We start from the raw sequence: 18,314 nt of genomic DNA on the forward strand, positions 1-18,314 counted from the left end.
AATAAATCTCCTTGTATTTGACCAAGTCTATGATTGGTATTTCCTCCCTTCCCTTCTGTTAAAAATTTTCAGTTTTCTTCTGACTACACATCTTTTCTGTTAGAATAATACTTTTTCTAGTTGCTGACTCTTTTCTTTTTAAAGTGAATCTATTTTTTAAAAAAGCTTAAGCTTTAAATTTGAACTTCTGAAACTCCCAGGACAAGACCAATTATTTTATTCATAAAGCATTCTGTCAATTTAAAAAGTTTATTTTCCTAGTTTTTGGCTTCCTCCAATAATTAATCTTGAGTCTTTATGCCATCTAATGCTAATAAGGTTCTGTTTGTACCGGACACTGGAGTGAAGGTATGCCTTTAAGAGTATTCCTTCATTTCTGCATGAGTGTATTCCTGAGAAGCTGGGAGTACTTTAAGTATTGGCAAATTTGATAAGATTTTATTGTATATTATGGAGCTTTATGTTTATAGGGTAAATAGTCCTAAAAAAATCATTATTTGGCTTGCTAAGCAAGTCATGTCAGAATCTGAGCTGGTGGCAAAAACACCATGAAAAATGCCCTTCCCCACTTCATGTGAAGAATTGTGTTATCATGGAAGAAGCCCTGAATCACATGCTAGAAGACATAGATTGCATTGCTGAAATCTAAACATGCTCTATATCAGGGGTTAGCAGACTAAATCTGGCCCACTGCCTGTTTTTGTGCAGCTTATGATCTAAGAGTGGCTTTTACATTTTGAAATGATTGAAAAAATAAAAAATAGTATTTTATAATGTGAAAATTATGTGAAATCAAATTTCACCATTGATAAATAAAGTTTTATGGAAACACGGGCTCACTTATTTGTTTATGTATAGACCTTGGCTGCAACAATAGCATTGTATAGTTGCCATGTAGACCATGTGTGACTCTCAAAAGCTAAGTATTTACTATCTGGCCCTTCACAGAAAAAGTCTCCCATCTTTGTTATATATCAAACTTGTGATTTCATCTTTTCCTAATTTGCTCTCCTAATTTTTCTCATCTTGATAAATGGCAACTCCATTCTCCCAGTTGCTGTGGCCCAAAAACTTAACATCACCTTTGACTCCCCACTTTCTCCCACATCCCATATCTAGTACATTAACAACCCCCTCCCAGCTCTTCCTTCATGAAACAGTAAATTCCAAATGTGACTTCTCTGCTGTCAGTCTGGTTCCATTATTATCATCCTTTTGTCTGGATTCTCACAATAGCCTCTTAACTGGTTTCGCTGTTTCTATACTTGCTTTTTTCACTGTAATTTTGATATAGTAGCCACAGTGATCCTAATAAAATTGAACTCAGATCATGTTGCTTCTCTCCTTAAACCCCTCCAGTGGCTTCCAGTGGCTTCTCTTCTTACTCAAAGTAACATTTCCCAATGTCCTTTAAGGTACTACTGTATCCCTCTAATTAATATTCTACTATTTTCTCCCTTGCTCACTGCTTCAGACACCAAGCCTCCTTGCTGTTCCCTGAATATATATGTATATATCTGAGAGAACAATTTCAGAGGGAACAGCAAAGTGCAAAGGCTCTATGGCAGAAGTGTGCCTGGTATGCATATATATGAGAGAGATGTGTGTTTATATACATGTATGTATACATATATTACTTGATCTTTTACTTCAAGTCTTGCCTGGATGCCATTCTGTTTAAAATTGCAAATCTCTACCCCCTACCACACATTTTGTATTCCTCTTCCAGACTTTATTTTTCTTTTTGATACGAACTACTATCTATTTTAATGATATTTTTTGTTTACTGTCTCTTTTATTCTCTGTATATCCACAGCATCTACAGTAACACCTGACACATGGTAGGCACTCAATAATTTTTTTTTTTACTGACTGAATGAATGAATTAATGAGAGATGAGGCTAGAGAGTTGGTAAGTTTGAGGTTATGCAGAGCCTCGTATGCTGTAGTATGGAGTTTGGAATTTTATTTTTAAGGTTATGGAATACTAACAAAGGTTTTAGGTGTAAGGGTGGAATGGCCGGCTTTTTTAGAAAAAAAGTATCTCTGGTTTTTCAAAGATAATGCATAATATTAGAAATGAGGAGATCAGTTCAGAGGCTGAGAGAATCACCCAGAGAGGATAAATTGCAGAACTGGAGCACTGATAGTGTAGGGATCAAGAGATAAGGGCAGGTGTGACAAGTATTTAGGGGATAAATCAGCAGAACTGGCTGAAGGTAGGAGGGTGACAGAAAGGAAAAGGAGAAACGACTGCCATATTTATGGCTTAATGACTAGTTGGTTAGCTGAGTCACCAACTGATATTGAGAATACAGGAGGATTAAGAAAAACAGCCCATCTGGGAAAAATGGTGATTTCAGTTTGGGAAGAATTGGTTTGAAATGTCTGGGAAAGACCCAGGTGGATATGTCAGAATGGTAGCTGGATATGTAAGTCTAAGGCTCAGAGGAGAAGATGGGGCTGGAGATATAATGTAGCTGTCATCAGCACATAGGTCGTATTGCAAACACGTAGAATTAAAGAACTCATCCGAAGAGATTGTGTGAGAGAAGGGTACAAGACGAAGGATGGAATTTGGGGAGCACAGTCATTTAAGGGGAGGTGAGCATAAGAGAAAGTGCTTAAGAAGATTGAGAAGCCATGGTCAGAGGGGTGAAAGGAAAGAAATGGTCAAAGAAGAGAGTAATATTATAGTCACCAAGGAGAGTAGAAGATGCCCAGAAAGTTTGTATTAACCGTGTTGAGCACAGTTAAAGGAGTAAGTGGGAGGAGAACTTAATATGGCTCTTCAGATCTGGCAGCATGTAGGCCACCGGTGGCCACGCTGAGGTTGATCTCAATGGAGTGGGGGGAGTGGAGACTGTATTGCAGAGGCATAAGGAGTGAATGGAAAGTGGGGAAAGGAAGGCTGAATAAAGGCCATCCTTTCAGGAGCTTGACTGAGGGGTGGAAGGAGAGAAGTGGAGCCCTAGGTAGGCAACATTACATCTGAGAGGTTTCTCTGAATCTCCCATCCCCAACCATCAAGCCCTTCGGTGTGCTTCCACGGCACTTTGTGCTTGCCCTATTCATACCCCTTGACTAGACTGCAATGCCTGTTTACTTATCTGCTTCTTCCTCCAGACTCTTAGCTCCTTGAGAGCAGGAATCTTGCCGTCTTCACTATTGCAGCCTGTGAAACAGCATAGTATGCAGCACACAGAAGGCACCTAGTCAACATTTTTGTAATGATCTCATAAGGGAAAGGAGAGGGTTTTGTTTTGTTTTACTTTTTAGTTTTTGATATTACCATGAAAGACATATAATCACCTTAGGAGGGAAAGGGTAATAGCCCAGACTAGAGAGAGAAATTGAAGAGATGGGAGTTAGAGGGGAGGAGAGACTGAGTAAGTGAATTAGGAGTGGTTGCTGGACATTGAGGATAACATGAATAGGAGAATGGGAGGCCAGCTGGGGGTTGAAAGACTGGAAGGTAAAGAAGTGCTCAAGGATCTCCCTGGAGGAAATAAGGGTGAGAGGGTGCTAAAAACCAGGAGGCCCAGGTTCACTGGAGTGTGGACAGATTTTAAGGTTGGCTATGGCTGTGTGAAATAGAGATGAAAATCGCTTGAATTGAGGTGGTTGAGAGTGTACAAAGATAGAATATCATTTTAATGGGCATTGAAGTTGTCTAGAATGATGTAGACACAGGTAGAAAGAAAAAACAGAGATCCAGGTGTCAAGTCTTTACTGAGTGAAAGTGAGAGAGTGATCAGCAAATTTGTGGATGAAGGGAACATAGGAATCAGAGAGCATGAACTCTAAGGAAGGAGGTTCCTTATCTGTAAAATGAGAGGCTTGTACCAGATGATCCAACCATAAGAAACTTTTTCAACTCTAAGATCATGGAAATATTTCACAGAGCTTTTGGGCTCTTTATTTCAAGTAATGAAATAGGATCATAGAATGGAAGAACTAGAAGGGATCTTTAGAAATCATTTAGTCAGACTTCCTCGGTCTGTAAATAAAGAAACTGATTTTTAGTGGTTTAGTCACTTATCCAGAGCTAGGAGGTGGTATGGCCATGTCAAGAACCTTGGGCCTTGGCTCATGTCCCAGTGTGATTTTTACTCTACCATGTTGCTTTTAAGTTTTCCTCTGGGCTTTCAACAGCATGTGTTGCTGTTATTCAGACCTGCTGTGGTACCCTTACATTAGTAGGTGGCACAAGTTCATGAATCACCACTGTTCCTAAATTAAATTATTATTTTATTTTAGACAGAGTTTCACTCTGTTGCCCAGGCTGGAGTGCGGTGGTGCGATCTCTGCTCACTGTAACCTCTGCCTCTCGGGTTCAAGCGATTCTCCTGCCTCAGCCTCCCAAGTAGCTGGGATTACAGGCATGTGCCACCACATCCAGCTAATTTTGTATTTTTTAGGAGAGACGGGGTTTCACCATGATGGCCAGGCTGGTCTCTAACTCCTGACCTCAAGTGATCCAACTGCCTCAGCCTCCCAAAGTGCTGGGATTATAGGTGTGAGCCACCATGCTTGGCTTGTTACTGTTAATAACTTGTTTTTCTTTTTATCATTTTTTACCTTTTTGAAGCAATTTTTTTGGCTATGGATTGACTAGAAATAACCTAGTGTCAATGGCAATGCTGAAAGACATATTTTATCATCTGTCATTTATTCATTCTATAATCACAGGTCGTGGATTCTATATCCATATCTTATATTCATATAGAATAGCTGGCTGGATAGGGACAGAAAGACAGACAGACAGAAAAAGATTGAGAGAAAGAACACAAAGGTATTTAGAACCTTGAATAGTTAACCCAGTTCTGTCAGAAGCTATCCTGTCTAAGGATTTCTGGAGAATATGTCTGCACAAAAGGCAATGCCATTCAAAGGAGCACGGCATTACGTGGTAAGGTTTTGGCTGCAAACCTCAATGCAGATAATAATGACATTTACCTAATAAAGTTGTTGTGAAAATTAAATTAACTCTCTATCTATATATATATGTATATATCTATATGTATGCATATATGTAGTATGCATATATGTACATATGCATATAAATGTGTAGAGGAGTACCCCACTATTGTAAGCACTCAATAAGTGTTAGCTATAATGATCAAATTATCGTTATTGTTGGTGGTTCTCCTAGGTCCTAAGCAAGTAATCTTGCCCCCAAGCGATCTTCACTGATGTTTTTTGCCCCCACAACCACTTTCTAAACCACAACACTGCAAAGCCTGGAGAAGGACTCCTTTGTGTTCCATGCAGCCCACAGCTCACCAAGCCATTCAGGGTTACATGCTTAGGTGGCAGGAACTCCTTGATTCTCATTCTTCAAGCACCCACACGCAAAATTTTTATTCCTCCTTTAACTTAACTCTTTCATGTTCCACCAGAAATTCAATAGATAGACCAAGTTGGGAACCATCCTCTCCCCTCCCGCTACTGCCACTAGCAAATATATATATATATACACACAAACACATACACATATATACACACACACATACATATTATTATATTTATAAAATGAGCTTTGAAGGCTAAATCTGAAAGTTAGCTTTTATGTAAAACAAAGAAAACTAATTTGGGGGCATGAAACATTCCTTGAAGTCTTCCATTCTACCTGCCTTTCTCCCTTGCTCCCGGCTTCCATGTTAGACTATCAACACTTAGATCATGTTATTTTCAATCTGTATGAAATTCTTAGTGGAAATTAGGCTAATGTAGTTTCTCTAATTGTTTTAGTGGAAATCAGACAAGTGTAGTTTTATCTTGGGGTTCAGAGGACACTTTTCTGAAAAGTGATTAATATTGCATAGTATGTATAATTTCATAAAATCCCATGTCATATAAGTTTTATCCTTTATCAAAAAAATAGGAATTTGATGATCACTTTATTGATGTATTTATCTGTTTAATGGGTTAATGGTTGTAAAAACTTAGTCCTATTTCCCATCCACTCCTGTAGATATATGGTGTTAGAATTCTCTTGTAGGTACAATTTTTTTAAAAATGAAGCAACCAAAAATAAATAATAAATATTAATAACATTAACACACATGCACACACACACAGACACAAACTTTTTTTTTTTTTTTATTCTACTGGTTGAATTCTTGGTAGACTTTTATCCTGTGGATAAGTCATGATTTCCTGGCTAATGTAGGATCTCCTATCATTTTTGGTTAAAATCACTAATTGCCTGTTCTGCCACATCACTAGGCTTGAGAAAATCCTAAGTAGAGGAGCAGCATGAGTAGGAAGATCTAATATGAGAGTCGTGGGCCTCAAAGACAAGCTAATGCTCTTCACTCCATATTCTTAACAACTCTTAGATAAACAGATTATTTACAGTGGTGATTGGATGGTTGACATGTGACACCTCCCCAGTAAATCTTGGAGTATCAGGTGTTGGCCTATTCTCTTGATAGTATCAAGAAACACAATTGCAATTATAGAAGCTCTGGGAACAATGTAGATCTTTACTAGAGCTTAGGAATTCTACTCAGCTTACTGCAGTGTGTATATATGATACCTCTGCAGAGATATTACTCCCTCTCAGAACTTTGTCCTGCAACCTCCTGTCCCAGGTAAAAGTTACCTATGAGAACTTCAGCTGCTGCACTGGCTGCACTAGGCTGTGTAAGATACCAGACAGCTGGAAGACCTGCCAGCTCTGTGGCCATCCCCCACCTGAGTCTTCTTCGTCTTCCCAGCAGGAGAAAACTGCTTATCTTGTGTAAATCTCCTAGGGTTTCTAGTGAAACAAAGTCTCAAGTTCATCACATGTGAAAAGATGTAGACTTTTTTTTTCAAGGAAATTACTTTTACAGAGGGGGTTCATTTTATCTTTGAGCGAAGCTTATCTGGACACAGAACCTTTTTTTCAGTCTATTCATTTTATCCCATCTGTTGTTGTCACCTCAGAAACTCATGAGATTTAGTGAATGTAAGATGACTTAGGGTCTGATGAACTATTGTGACTCGGTGTGTGCTGCTGCTGTTTTACTTTGAGCTGCTTTTAAATGCTCAGGGAGAAGTGCTTCAAATAGCTGCCAACCAATGCTGTCCTGAGTGTGTTTTGAGGACTCCAGGATCTTGCCATCATGAAAAGAAAATCCATGAGGTAAGTGTTTTCTGACTCACGGTTGATTCTGTGTCTGCAGATCTCTGACAAGGGAAAAGCTGAATGTTAAACTTGTGTTGATGAGAGTTTTTTTCTTTGCCTGGATTGTGGAGGATCTGAAGCCCATTTGACTTTCTGTGAGCATTTAGGTTTCTTGTATAAGAGTAAAACATTCTGTAGGCTCTACATAAATATTTGTAGATTGAATTTGTGTCTGAGAATGTTGATGTTGAAGAAGTTGCGATGCTGAATAGTAAAAGTACCTCCCTCCTTTTATGTACTACATACATTTTAAATGTGATAGTTACAAACAATCCTGAGCTGGTGAGTAGAGCAGATGTTATTACTCCCATGTTAAATATGAAAAAATTTAATTGCAAAGAGCTTAGGTACTTGCCCAATGTCATATTACTAATAAATGGTATAACCTGGTCTAGAACCCTGGTCTTCTGACTCCTAATTCAGGGCTCTTTTTACTATAGTAGAAATTTTCAACTTAGCAGCCTTGGCATTTTAAGCTTTGTTGTGGGAGCTGTACTTTGCATTGTAGGACATTTAGCAGCATCCCTGGTCTTTTCCCACTAGATGCTAGTAGCATCCCTCAGTCATGTCAACCAGAAATCTTTGCAGACATGGCCAAATTTCCCTTGGGGGCAAAATGCTCACCTTCCCCCTTTTGAGAACTACAGGACTAGAAATCTTTTCTCAAGTTCTTAAAATTACACTTTCTCATTTCAGATCATTCAGGATTAATTTAGAAATATTAAATATGATTAAAAAGTACCAACTGCAAATTCTATAATAGAAATTATGAAAATAGACAGTTTATCTTCATTGATACGTAAATGTTACCTGAGGTAGTAGGTACGGTTGAATATGATGGAAAGAGACTTTGCTTTAATCCTCATCTTCCACCTGATACAAAACTTTCCCCAAGTTAGTGTCTCTTTATTCAGGAGAGAGCATAGGTTAGTAGGATTTGATATATCTACTTTAGGCTGCTATTCAGTGTGGGGACCTAAAACTCAGAAAGCACAGTGCTCATTTCCCTGTGGGGCAGGATCATCTTACTCGAGCCACTGTTTCCTAATTACACAAGGAAGCCACTCTTTCACTTCTGCACAATATGTTGCTGAAAGACATCCAAGCAGGATCTACAGTGAGAATGTCTTCAGACCACGTATCACTATGTGCTGCTTGATTCAGCCTGTGTTATGTAGGGTGGTGTTGTCTTTAAATGTCACAAAAGAAAATCCCTATGAACTGAAAAGTGCCTCAGGGCAGAGTGGTGATGAAAATAATGCCAGTTCCGAATGATTATGATAAGTGCATGGTTCAGGGTGAATGATAAGTGCATGGTTCAACCTGAATCTTTCAAGTGAAGGAGTTGTTAGGAGCCAAAATAAGTCCAGGATCTGGGGGAAAAAAAAAAAACCAGACATATCAAATAAGAGGTGGTACCAGGGACATGGGAGATCAGAATTCAGTAAATCTTTGCATGGACCACACTAATGACATCATATGCTCTCTCATGTCATGTGTGTGCACATGTGCAGTCTTCTTAATTTGAGATGCCTGAGAATATTGACAATATTTTCTATATTTTTACGATTATCTTTCCTGCCTTTCACTTACCTGGCACTTAGCACTGAACTTTTCCCAGAGTAGGTGCTCAATAAACACAGGTGAATAAAAGACTCAAAAAATTAGTAAATCTTTTCTCCAACTTCTCTATGACCTCATCTTAAGGGCATGTTGGTCATTAACCAGTGTGGCTGGGTTGCTCTGGGACCACAGATCTGCCTTGGGTTAGTTAGAAATCCTCCTAGCCTCCCACTTTTGCAGGGAGAGTTCAGAAAGTTCTCCCGCTGGTCTTTCTTCTCCCCACTTCCCTTGTGGTTCATCCCTCTGCAATAATACACCATGTAGAAAGCTCTAAACTGGGTAAGAATATACCCATGTGTTGCTTTTCCATATGTGTCTTTCAAAATTTACTCCCTCTGAAAATGTTATATTTCTGGTATTTGATGTAACTGAGCAAAAGGATGAATTTCAAAACTATAGTTTTTTGGGGAAAAAATCTCTAGTGGATTGCTTCTTCAAATAGAGCTAGAAGATGGATTTTTTTTAAGGCGAGACAAAATCTTTAATTTTAGTCTTAATAAAGTTAAAATAATTATGTTTCTTGTCTTTCTGTCCTTCCTCTCTTTCTTTCTTCACTTCCTCTAGGTTCTTACCAAACACTCCTTAGTGCATTAATTTTCTTGAGTGGGTTAAATGCTTGTCTGGTCTGGTCTGGGTCTCACCTCATCACTTGCATCACTAGTTTTGTTTGTTTATTTTTGACTCTTGTAGCATTTCCTTTCTTGCTTGTTTGGGGAGCAGTTTCCAGGGTACTTTTCCCTCCTGCTGAATAGCAGTGATCCTCTCTCTTTGGCCTCTGGCTTGCCTCCCCTAGGGCAGGTAATGGAGACTCCCAGTAGCTATAAAATAGCCTGGCATTTTAAGAACTTTGGAATGGTGATCTGAAGTGGAAGCTTTCCCCTAAGACCGATTGAGAAGAGGATTTAGGATAGACTGGGTGTGGCAGGAGGGGAGGCAGTTGAAGTGATACTGTCCCCGGAGAATATGGTTCAAACAAAGGAAAGTGAAGGACTGGCTGAGCTAAGGGCTGCGTGAGAAGACTACCCCTTAATAAAACAGCGGAGCCTTGGGAGAGGACCTCCTTTGCTTGCAGAGGAGGCAACGTCTTATACAACTGGCATTTCAGCAAGTCAAGACTAGTCTCAAGATCTTTCCTGGAGTGAGGAAAACACTTGAACCTTTTGGCTGACTCCAGGTTATTTGAGAGTGTTGCAAGGGTTTATTATAGCCAGGATTTGGGGGATCATTTCATCTATGACCTTCGCAAAGCTATACTTTGAAATTAACTTTTGGATTTGTGCCTCGCCATGCCAACCAGCCAGGGAGGCAAGCCTCAAATGCGTTCTAGAGTTGTTTGAATACCTTTTTTTCTGTGCCTTCCCTACAAATTACCTTGTGAAAGGGAGGGGAAAGGACCATGAATCCCCTTTCTTTTCCTGTTTACTAATCTAACCTCAGCACCAGATAATGTCAAATCTGAGTAGATGGGGCTTGAAGGTTTACTGAAAAATGAAATGGATTCTAGTGCCCAACCTGATTGAATGGGGAGTAGGAAGGGACAGGCCTGCTCACTTTGTTTGTGAGGCTAAAAGGATAACTAATTTATGTGTATGAGGCAAGAAATAAGTATTGAGTTCTTCAGCCTTGTTCTCCTCAAAGTAGAGGATGTAATTATAATATGCACTGAACATTCCCAGATATTTAGTATTCTGGATCTATAACTCCATAACAGGAACAAATTATATGAAGAAAAATTGTATTTTTGTTCTGTCAGTAAGCCAGGCAAATGCTTTATGACCTTATCTTTCTTTTGGACTTATGTCAACAGCCAAGCCAACTTGTTAGTTGACTATGCAGGAGAATATATTTAAGATGTTGTCTGCGGAGTTTGCTTCTGCCCAGTGTCAAGATGTCATGTTTTCAAAACAGTATTAATGAGGTTAAGATGGCACAGGTAAAACCGGGTCCTGTGGGAGCATTGCTTTGTGTATCTATTATTCCTTCATTTTACGGAGCTCTCTTTGCTGCTACAGTGTTTATAAAAAATAATGCTTTCATAAATGTGTATGAAGAACTACTGATATATATATATGCATGTGCTGATGCCTTGATCTCTAGGCTGGGTGTGTTGCATGCATAATCAGTCCTCAGAACACTCACTCTGGGGAAGGAGGTGTCACTGTTTCAAAGTCAAAAGACACAAAAATGGAGTAAACTTAGGTGACTTGTCTCCTGGAGAGATGTGAGAGGGAATTCTTTTCATCATGCTGCACACTTTGGATCACCGTCTGGACTTTCTTCTGTGACTCTGACATCAAGCAAGCAGTGGAGCTTTTTTTTTTTTTTTTTTTGAGATGGAGTCTCACTCTGTCTCCCAGTTGCAGTGGTATGATCTTGGTTCACTGGAACCCCTGCCTCTCAAGTTCAAGTGATTCTTGTGCCTCAGCCTCCCAAGTAGCTGGGACTACTGGCAACCGCCACCACACCCAGCTAATATTTGTATTTTTAGTGGAGATGGGGTTTCACCATGCTGACCAGGCTGGTCTTGAACTCCTGACCTCAAGTGATCCACTCGCCTTGGCCTCCCAAAGTGCTGGGATTACAAGCATGAGCCACCGTTGTCCGGCCTGAATGTTTTTCTTAATTCCCACAATTCTCAGGCTTTTGGGAAGGGAGAACCCATTGCTTAATTTTATGTCTTTTGAGTTAGATAATAAATTTACATGATCAGAGAGAGTGGGTACTGAAGAGATCAGCTAATATAGCCCTCTTATTTTACAGATGAACAACAACTTTGGTGATTGGCAGGCTGTTGTTATAATTAATTTTTCTGGTCTCTGTCTGAAAGGTAGTGTGACTGCAATGTTTTGGAAACAACAGTGGTGTTTCTTGGTAGTAACAAAAGTTCTTGTTTTATGAAGTGAAATGTCTAGATGTTTAGAGCAGTCTCTAATTTTTAATAAAATGAAGTTTACTTCAAGTTGTTCTATATAGTCTTTAAATTAAGACTTTAAGATTTTACTTTAAATATATGTAGTCAAATATATATAATTTAAAGATTATAGTCTTTAAATTAAGACATTAATTTTGACTTTAAGATATATAAATGATTCATTAGATATTTTAAACAATAATTTGCTTTCTGATGACAAAAAATATTTTCTTGGGGAAAATTTGGAAAAGAGAAAAGTATACAAGCAGAAAAAATATCACTAGTAATCCGAATACTCTGAAAACCACTGTTAATGTTCTTTCAGTTTTGGTGGAGGGGTTGGCAGTGGAGATAGATAATACATACAGATCTATGTTTTAACATAATTGGAATTATGCTGTGTTTTATGTCTTGCCTTTTTATATAACATTATATTGTAAATAGTTCCTTAGTGTACTCTCGGAGAACATGATTCCCTGTTATTAGATATTTGTGTAGCTTCCAATTTTCACTAAAATATTTCCAATTTTGCTATAAAGGACAATAGATGGCATTTCTTGTATTTAAGCCTTTTGTGTGTCATTAATCATTTTCTTCAGATAACATATAAAAAGTGAAATTAGTAGGTCAAGTCATCTAAAGAGTTTGAGTATTGAAGCTGTGACATCTTTAGTCATTAACATTTTATTTTAAGTCTTCTGTGTCTAGTGATAAGCCCACAGGAAATACCACAGATACTGCATCCTCTTTTCAAGTGTGATTATACTGGGGAGGCATCCCCTGGTTGAGGGATTCCAGGTGTTATCGTGAGGGAAGGCTTTGTGTGTGAGAGAATTTCTTTCCCTTCACTGTAGCTTCACCAAGTCTAGGTACCATGAATGTTAAAGTCTTTTCATATCAGATACTTAAAACCTTATAATTTTATAATTAGTATTTTTTACAATTAATAAATTTGAACATTCTGTAAGTTTTTGCTATTTTTAAAATTTGAAATGTCTTTTTCTTCTTATAAATGCTTTTATATATTAGAGTTTAGTTCTAATTAATATAATCTGCAATTTTTAAGATCAGTTTGTCCTTTTCCTTTTAATTTTATTTTATATATTTTATGATGTGTTTTTGGCAGATTTAAAAATTTTAACTCATTAAATCCTATCAATTTTCTTTTAAGTTCTTTCTTTGCTTTCATGTGTAGGCCTTTTCAAGCATAAAGGTCAATTGCCCTGTCTTTTATTGGCCCACAGTTTGTGGACTTGCCCATTTCTTTGCTGTACTAAATTTGAAACTTATATATAATTGTAGCGGAAGTAAGAATGGATGGGAGAGGACTTGACCTTTCTATCTGTGTCCATTCCTGCTACTTACAGTCAATACAAGGTGTGGAAGAAGGGAGGAAGTTCAGGAAATCATGCAATAGAAATGGGAGAAGTTTGAGCATCTTTTTATTTTAAGATGTTTAATTGACAAATGAAGATCAAATATAGTCAAGGTGTACAACACGGTTGGATATGCATATATATTGTGTAATAATTACCACAATCAAATTAATTAACTCATCCATCACTCCCCATGCTGTACCTTAGATCCTCAGAACTTGTTCATCTTATACCTGGAAGTTTGTAGCCTTGGCCAGCATCTCCCCAGCCCTGGGTAACACTGTTCTACTCTGTATTGAGCACCAGTACACTGCACACCTGGGTGGCTCTTTAGCAGGCTAGCTCATTTAACCCTTAGAAGAGCCCACTGGTGAAGGGAATGTTGTCATACCATTTCATTATTATAGATCAAGAAACTGAGATTGAAAAAGATTAAGTCACTTACCTATAGTTTCCAAGGCAGGAAGGGCTGAGCTGGGATCTGCGAATGTGCATGTGGCCAAGTAAATCCTTGGTCTGTGCAACTCAGTGCTTGGGTACATCATTTCCTGCTTGTCCTGCCTGTTGGCTATCACACTTTCCTCAGGACCATGAGATCACTGGAACAGTTGAGAGAGAGAGAGAGAGAGAAGGGGGGAGTGGAATATGGGAACTAATCAGGATAAAAAGTAAAGTCAAAGAAAGGAAACAGGATCAGAGAGAGCTACTGAAAAGGATATAGTCGTTATGAAGAACACAGTAAACATATGTGTATTTGAATTGGGGATTTATAGAATGTTTTAAATGGTAGGAGATTAGGTTATTTTTATTTTCTTTTTGTATTTTGTATTTACAAATTTTCTGAAATTTGTAAATAAAAAATCTTCGGGGTAATAGAAAGAGAAGTCCATGTTTAAACTGGCCTTTGACTTGGAGCATTGCAAATTCCACTCTCAACCTTGCAAGCTCATAGCTTTATTCCACCTTTCCCTGAGCTCCATCCTTAATTTGGATAAGAGAAGATTTGTTTCTGTTTGGCTGAATGAAAGCCTGTGTTTTGGCACTAACCTTTTTTTTTCTGTCTCCCTGACACACAGCATGGGACAGAATGGGCCTCTTCTCCATGTAGTGTGTGCTCTTGCAATCATGGGGAAGTCCGATGTACCCCCCAACCATGCCCACCGCTGTCATGTGGACACCAGGAGCTGGCATTCATCCCTGAAGGAAGCTGCTGCCCAGTTTGTGTGGGCCCTGGGAGTGAGTATGAGCTTGTAGAAGGGGACCCTCTTTGCTTGGGAGGTTCACATGGCTATCGGGGGAACCAGCCCTCAATATTTCAACATAGGTTCTTTCTATTTTCGCTAAATGTTGGCTGGTCTGAGAAATAAAGAGAAAGAGTACAAAGAGAAGAATTTTACAGCTGGGCCTCCAGGGGTGACATCACATATCAGTAGGACTGTGATGCCCTCTGAGCCACAAAACCAGCAAGTTTTTATTAGAGATTTTAAAAGGGGAGGGGGTGTACGAACAGGGAGTAGGTCACAAAGACCACATGCTTCAAAGGGCAATAAAGATCACAAGGCAAAGGCAAAATTAGAATTACTGATGAGGGTCTATGTCCTGCTGTGCACGTATTGTCTTGATAAACATCTTAATGGAAAACAGGGTTTGAGAGCAAAGAACTGGTCTGACCAAAATTTACCAGGCTGGAATTTCCCAATCCTAGTAAGCCTGAGGGTACTGCAGGAGACCAGGGTGTATTTCAGTCCTTATCTCAACCACGTAAGACAGAACTCCCAGAGTGGCCGTTTATAGACCTCCCCCAAGGAATGCATTCCTTCCTCAGGGTATTCCTTGCTGGGAAAATAATTCAGCAATATCTCTCTTACTTGCACGTCCATTTATAGGCTGTCTGCAAGAAGAAAAAATATGGCTCTATTCTGCCCGACCCCGCAGGCAGTCAGACCTTATGATTATCTTCTCTTATTCCCTGAAAATTGCTTATTCTGTACTTTTTCAAGGTGTACTGATTTCATATTGTTCAAACACACGTTTTACAATCAATTTGTACAATAGTGGTCCTGAAGTGACGTACATTCTCAGCTTATGAAGATAACGGGATTAAAAGATTAAAGTAAAGACAGGCATAAGAAATTGTAAGAGTATTATTAGAGAGGTGATAAATGTCCATGAAATCTTCACAGTTTGTGTTCTTCTGCCGTGGTTCCAGCTGGTCCCTCCGTTCGGGGTCCCTGACTTCCTGCAACACATGGCGACACCCCAACTCTTCTCTTTCTTGCTCAGTGTGGCTCAAAGATTTCCTAACCCCATTCTGTATTGGAATCAAGTGCAAAACCTTGCACTTGGAAGGGCGCAGTGTCCCAGAGAGTGAGATGGGAACAAATCCTTAAGCGCCCTTCCAAATTTGAGATTCTGTGAGTTTCGGATTTACAGTTCTGCATTCACAGCTCCTGAGAAGCAAGGGAATAGGGAAAAGATCCTTTGATATGATTCCATAAGGCTAAGATGGTTCCTTTTGCCTCCTTAGTGGACAGAAAAATGAATAACTCTGTTCTCTGTATAGTATCATCAACACTATTTCTGTCGGCTTGTCTTTGAGATGACATAACATCTTTCTCCAAGACACACACAACAGGAGGCATGCCTTTTATTTGTCTTTATTTATTATGTCTTTATTTATGAAATAAAGACATGCTCCCCATGTAGGTGTTACTGAAGAAATTATGCCCGCCTAGAAACCAAGACACCCAGATTTTGTTCAGCAAGCCAGAGTCAGACTTTTAGGCCCTCTCCTCAGAATCCATGCTTGTTCCCATACTCTTTTTGTTACACTTTGTGGATCTGTGTCCCCTTCCATTTTTATAACTAGGTAGTGTATACTGTATAATAAATAGGAATTATTGTCATTGCTGTATTAGGCACTCTCACAACATATAATAGCCAGAATACTTTTATTTAACAGCAACTGGAAGGTACACTCTATTCTTGCTTTTTCTCATTAAAAGGATACCTCATTTCTTTCTGATCCCCAGTTATTCCATTTCTAGCAATCCTTTATTTACCCTGGAGAATTCCAGGGATGAAAAAATATGCCCAAGAATTGATGAAAGGAAAATGCTTGCCTGATGCATTTCAGATGTCACCTACCAGAAAAGGACTGACAGACATTTTGGGCTAAATAACCAACCCTACAAGTGAAAATACTTGGAACAACAGAGTTGGGGGTGGTGTGGAGAGTAGGTTGTCTGAGTTTGTGGGATTCTTTCTTAGGTCCTGAGAGGCCTTCTCATTGACTCTCCATGAGAAAGACTTTGGACGTATATTTCCTGGAAAGATTGGAGGATCAACTGGGGCCAACAACATAATTTGCAAAAATGTAGGGTATCTTGTTCAAAAAGAAAGAGGAGAAAAAGCTTTTTTGTTGTTGTTTTTTTGTTTGCCTCTGTGATCTCTTTCTCTCAACCTGTCATATTTGTCATGTTTTTTAGTTGCTATTTAATGTTTTCCTCCCTCGGGCCTGGGAATGAAGGGTGAGAGGATACCCTCACAGACACGCCAGGCTCTACCCTGTGACTTGGTGCATAGGGCGCATGCAACCTCCTGGCACCAGCCCCCAAGAGGGTTGGGAATGACAGCATTCATTGGGATGGAGTGGAGGAGCTGGTAGCTGAGAACTCATCCCAGGAAGCCAGCAGCAGGTGGGACCACACATGAGCTGAGCCTCAAAGCTTCACCTATAAAACACAAATTCAGAGATTTCAAGATAGTGACTGCAGGGCATTGAACACCAAATGCAGGACCTCCTTCTGTGCACTGGGCTTCTGACCAGTGGGCTCTGTGCAACTGCACTGGCTGCACGCCCATGCAGTCAGCCCTGGGATCAACAAATGCCATCCACCTAGTAATCCTTGTTTCTTTGACCTTCCAGAACGCTGTTCCTATGAAGGCCATGTATTTCAGGATGGGGAGGACTGGCGGCTGAGCCGGTGTGCCAAATGTCTGTGTAGAAATGGGGTTGTCCAGTGCTTCACAGCTCAGTGTCAGCCTCTATTTTGTAACCAGGTAAGGAAGACAACCTCAGCATGTAGCCTTCACAGGCTATTGAAGAACTTGGAGTCTCTTCTGAGATTATGGCAGGCAGGCCTCAGAAGCACTAGAAACAAGAAGCAAAGGACTTTTTGTTTTCCTCATACTTTTGGAGACCACCTCTGAGACATTTCTTTTACCCTTAGAAACTACAGATAGGTCTAATTACCAGCCACTTAGGCTAATTGTTATATAATGCAACTGAGCCTTGAGGATTCACACAAGGAAGCCTCCAGCTCTAATGGCAGATGCTCCAAAAATGTCAAGCTAAACATCTGGAAAATTCAATAATGTGATTAGATTTGTTATTGTTTTTCAATGCATAGGTATAGTCTGCTTTTTTAAGACATAATGCATATCTTTGAACATGATTATCCAGATGTACACAATTTAATTCTTATAGGATAATGATTCAAATTATGAAAGGATTTTCTCTGAGGACGTTTAAGATAGTGGGATTTTGTTGTTCATTTCAAGCTGATCTGATTCTCAAAACATTAGACTCTTCACACAAATTTAGAAGAGAAAATCAATTGTAAATAAATGTGGTATATGTGGTATTTTATATTATAGTTTTTTACTCTTCCAGAGGCTCGAATGGCTATTCCATGGCAGTTGATAGATAACCATGAAAGGAGTTTGCCTCCAGTCGAAAAATAGCTCATTTTTTGATCTAAGGAAAAGCTGAAAGCCAACATTCAGTTGATACAAAGCAGACTGACTTTGTGTCAAATGAAACAAAATCAATAACATAGCATATTGTGACAATTGGGCAATATTTTTAAAGGAGACAAAAGGCAATTAGACAAGAAATGCTAAATGCCAAATAAAGGAGAAATGTATCTAATTGAAAGACTAGATTGTATTATCCACACCACACCAACTACTGTGCTCATGTCTCATCTCCCAATTCATCACAAAGCCATATCCTTGCTTTAAGATGGCAGATGAGCTTGTTGATAGAGTTGCACAGTGTCTTGCTCTAATGCTCTTACATTTGGAGGACACTCTAGTGTTGAGGCATTCTGATTAAGCCCATTTTGGGGCCTAGTCCCTTGGGGTAGGAAGGATAATTAAGCAGTTTGCCACCATAACAATAAGGGAAGTGGGAAGGAGGAATGGAAAGAAGACTCCATTGGAA

The 18,314-nt window shown here is 39.2% G+C and overlaps 1 protein-coding gene across 3 annotated transcripts in view; it reads left to right on the top strand.

Annotated features, from left to right (window-relative positions):
* The window catches only part of FRAS1 (Fraser extracellular matrix complex subunit 1), a 484,406-nt gene that overhangs the window by 179,391 nt on the left and 286,701 nt on the right, over positions 1-18,314 (top strand). For all 3 annotated transcript variants that reach the window (XM_004038871.5, XM_055385587.2, XM_055385586.2), the window contains exons 4-6: positions 7,043-7,135; positions 14,164-14,323; positions 17,016-17,149. In XM_004038871.5, coding sequence (XP_004038919.5) covers positions 7,043-7,135; positions 14,164-14,323; positions 17,016-17,149 — 387 coding nt within the window. The remainder of the gene's footprint in view (positions 1-7,042; positions 7,136-14,163; positions 14,324-17,015; positions 17,150-18,314) is intronic.

This window comes from Gorilla gorilla, chromosome 3 (assembly GCF_029281585.2).
Source record: "Gorilla gorilla gorilla isolate KB3781 chromosome 3, NHGRI_mGorGor1-v2.1_pri, whole genome shotgun sequence".
Lineage (NCBI taxonomy): Eukaryota > Metazoa > Chordata > Mammalia > Primates > Hominidae > Gorilla > Gorilla gorilla.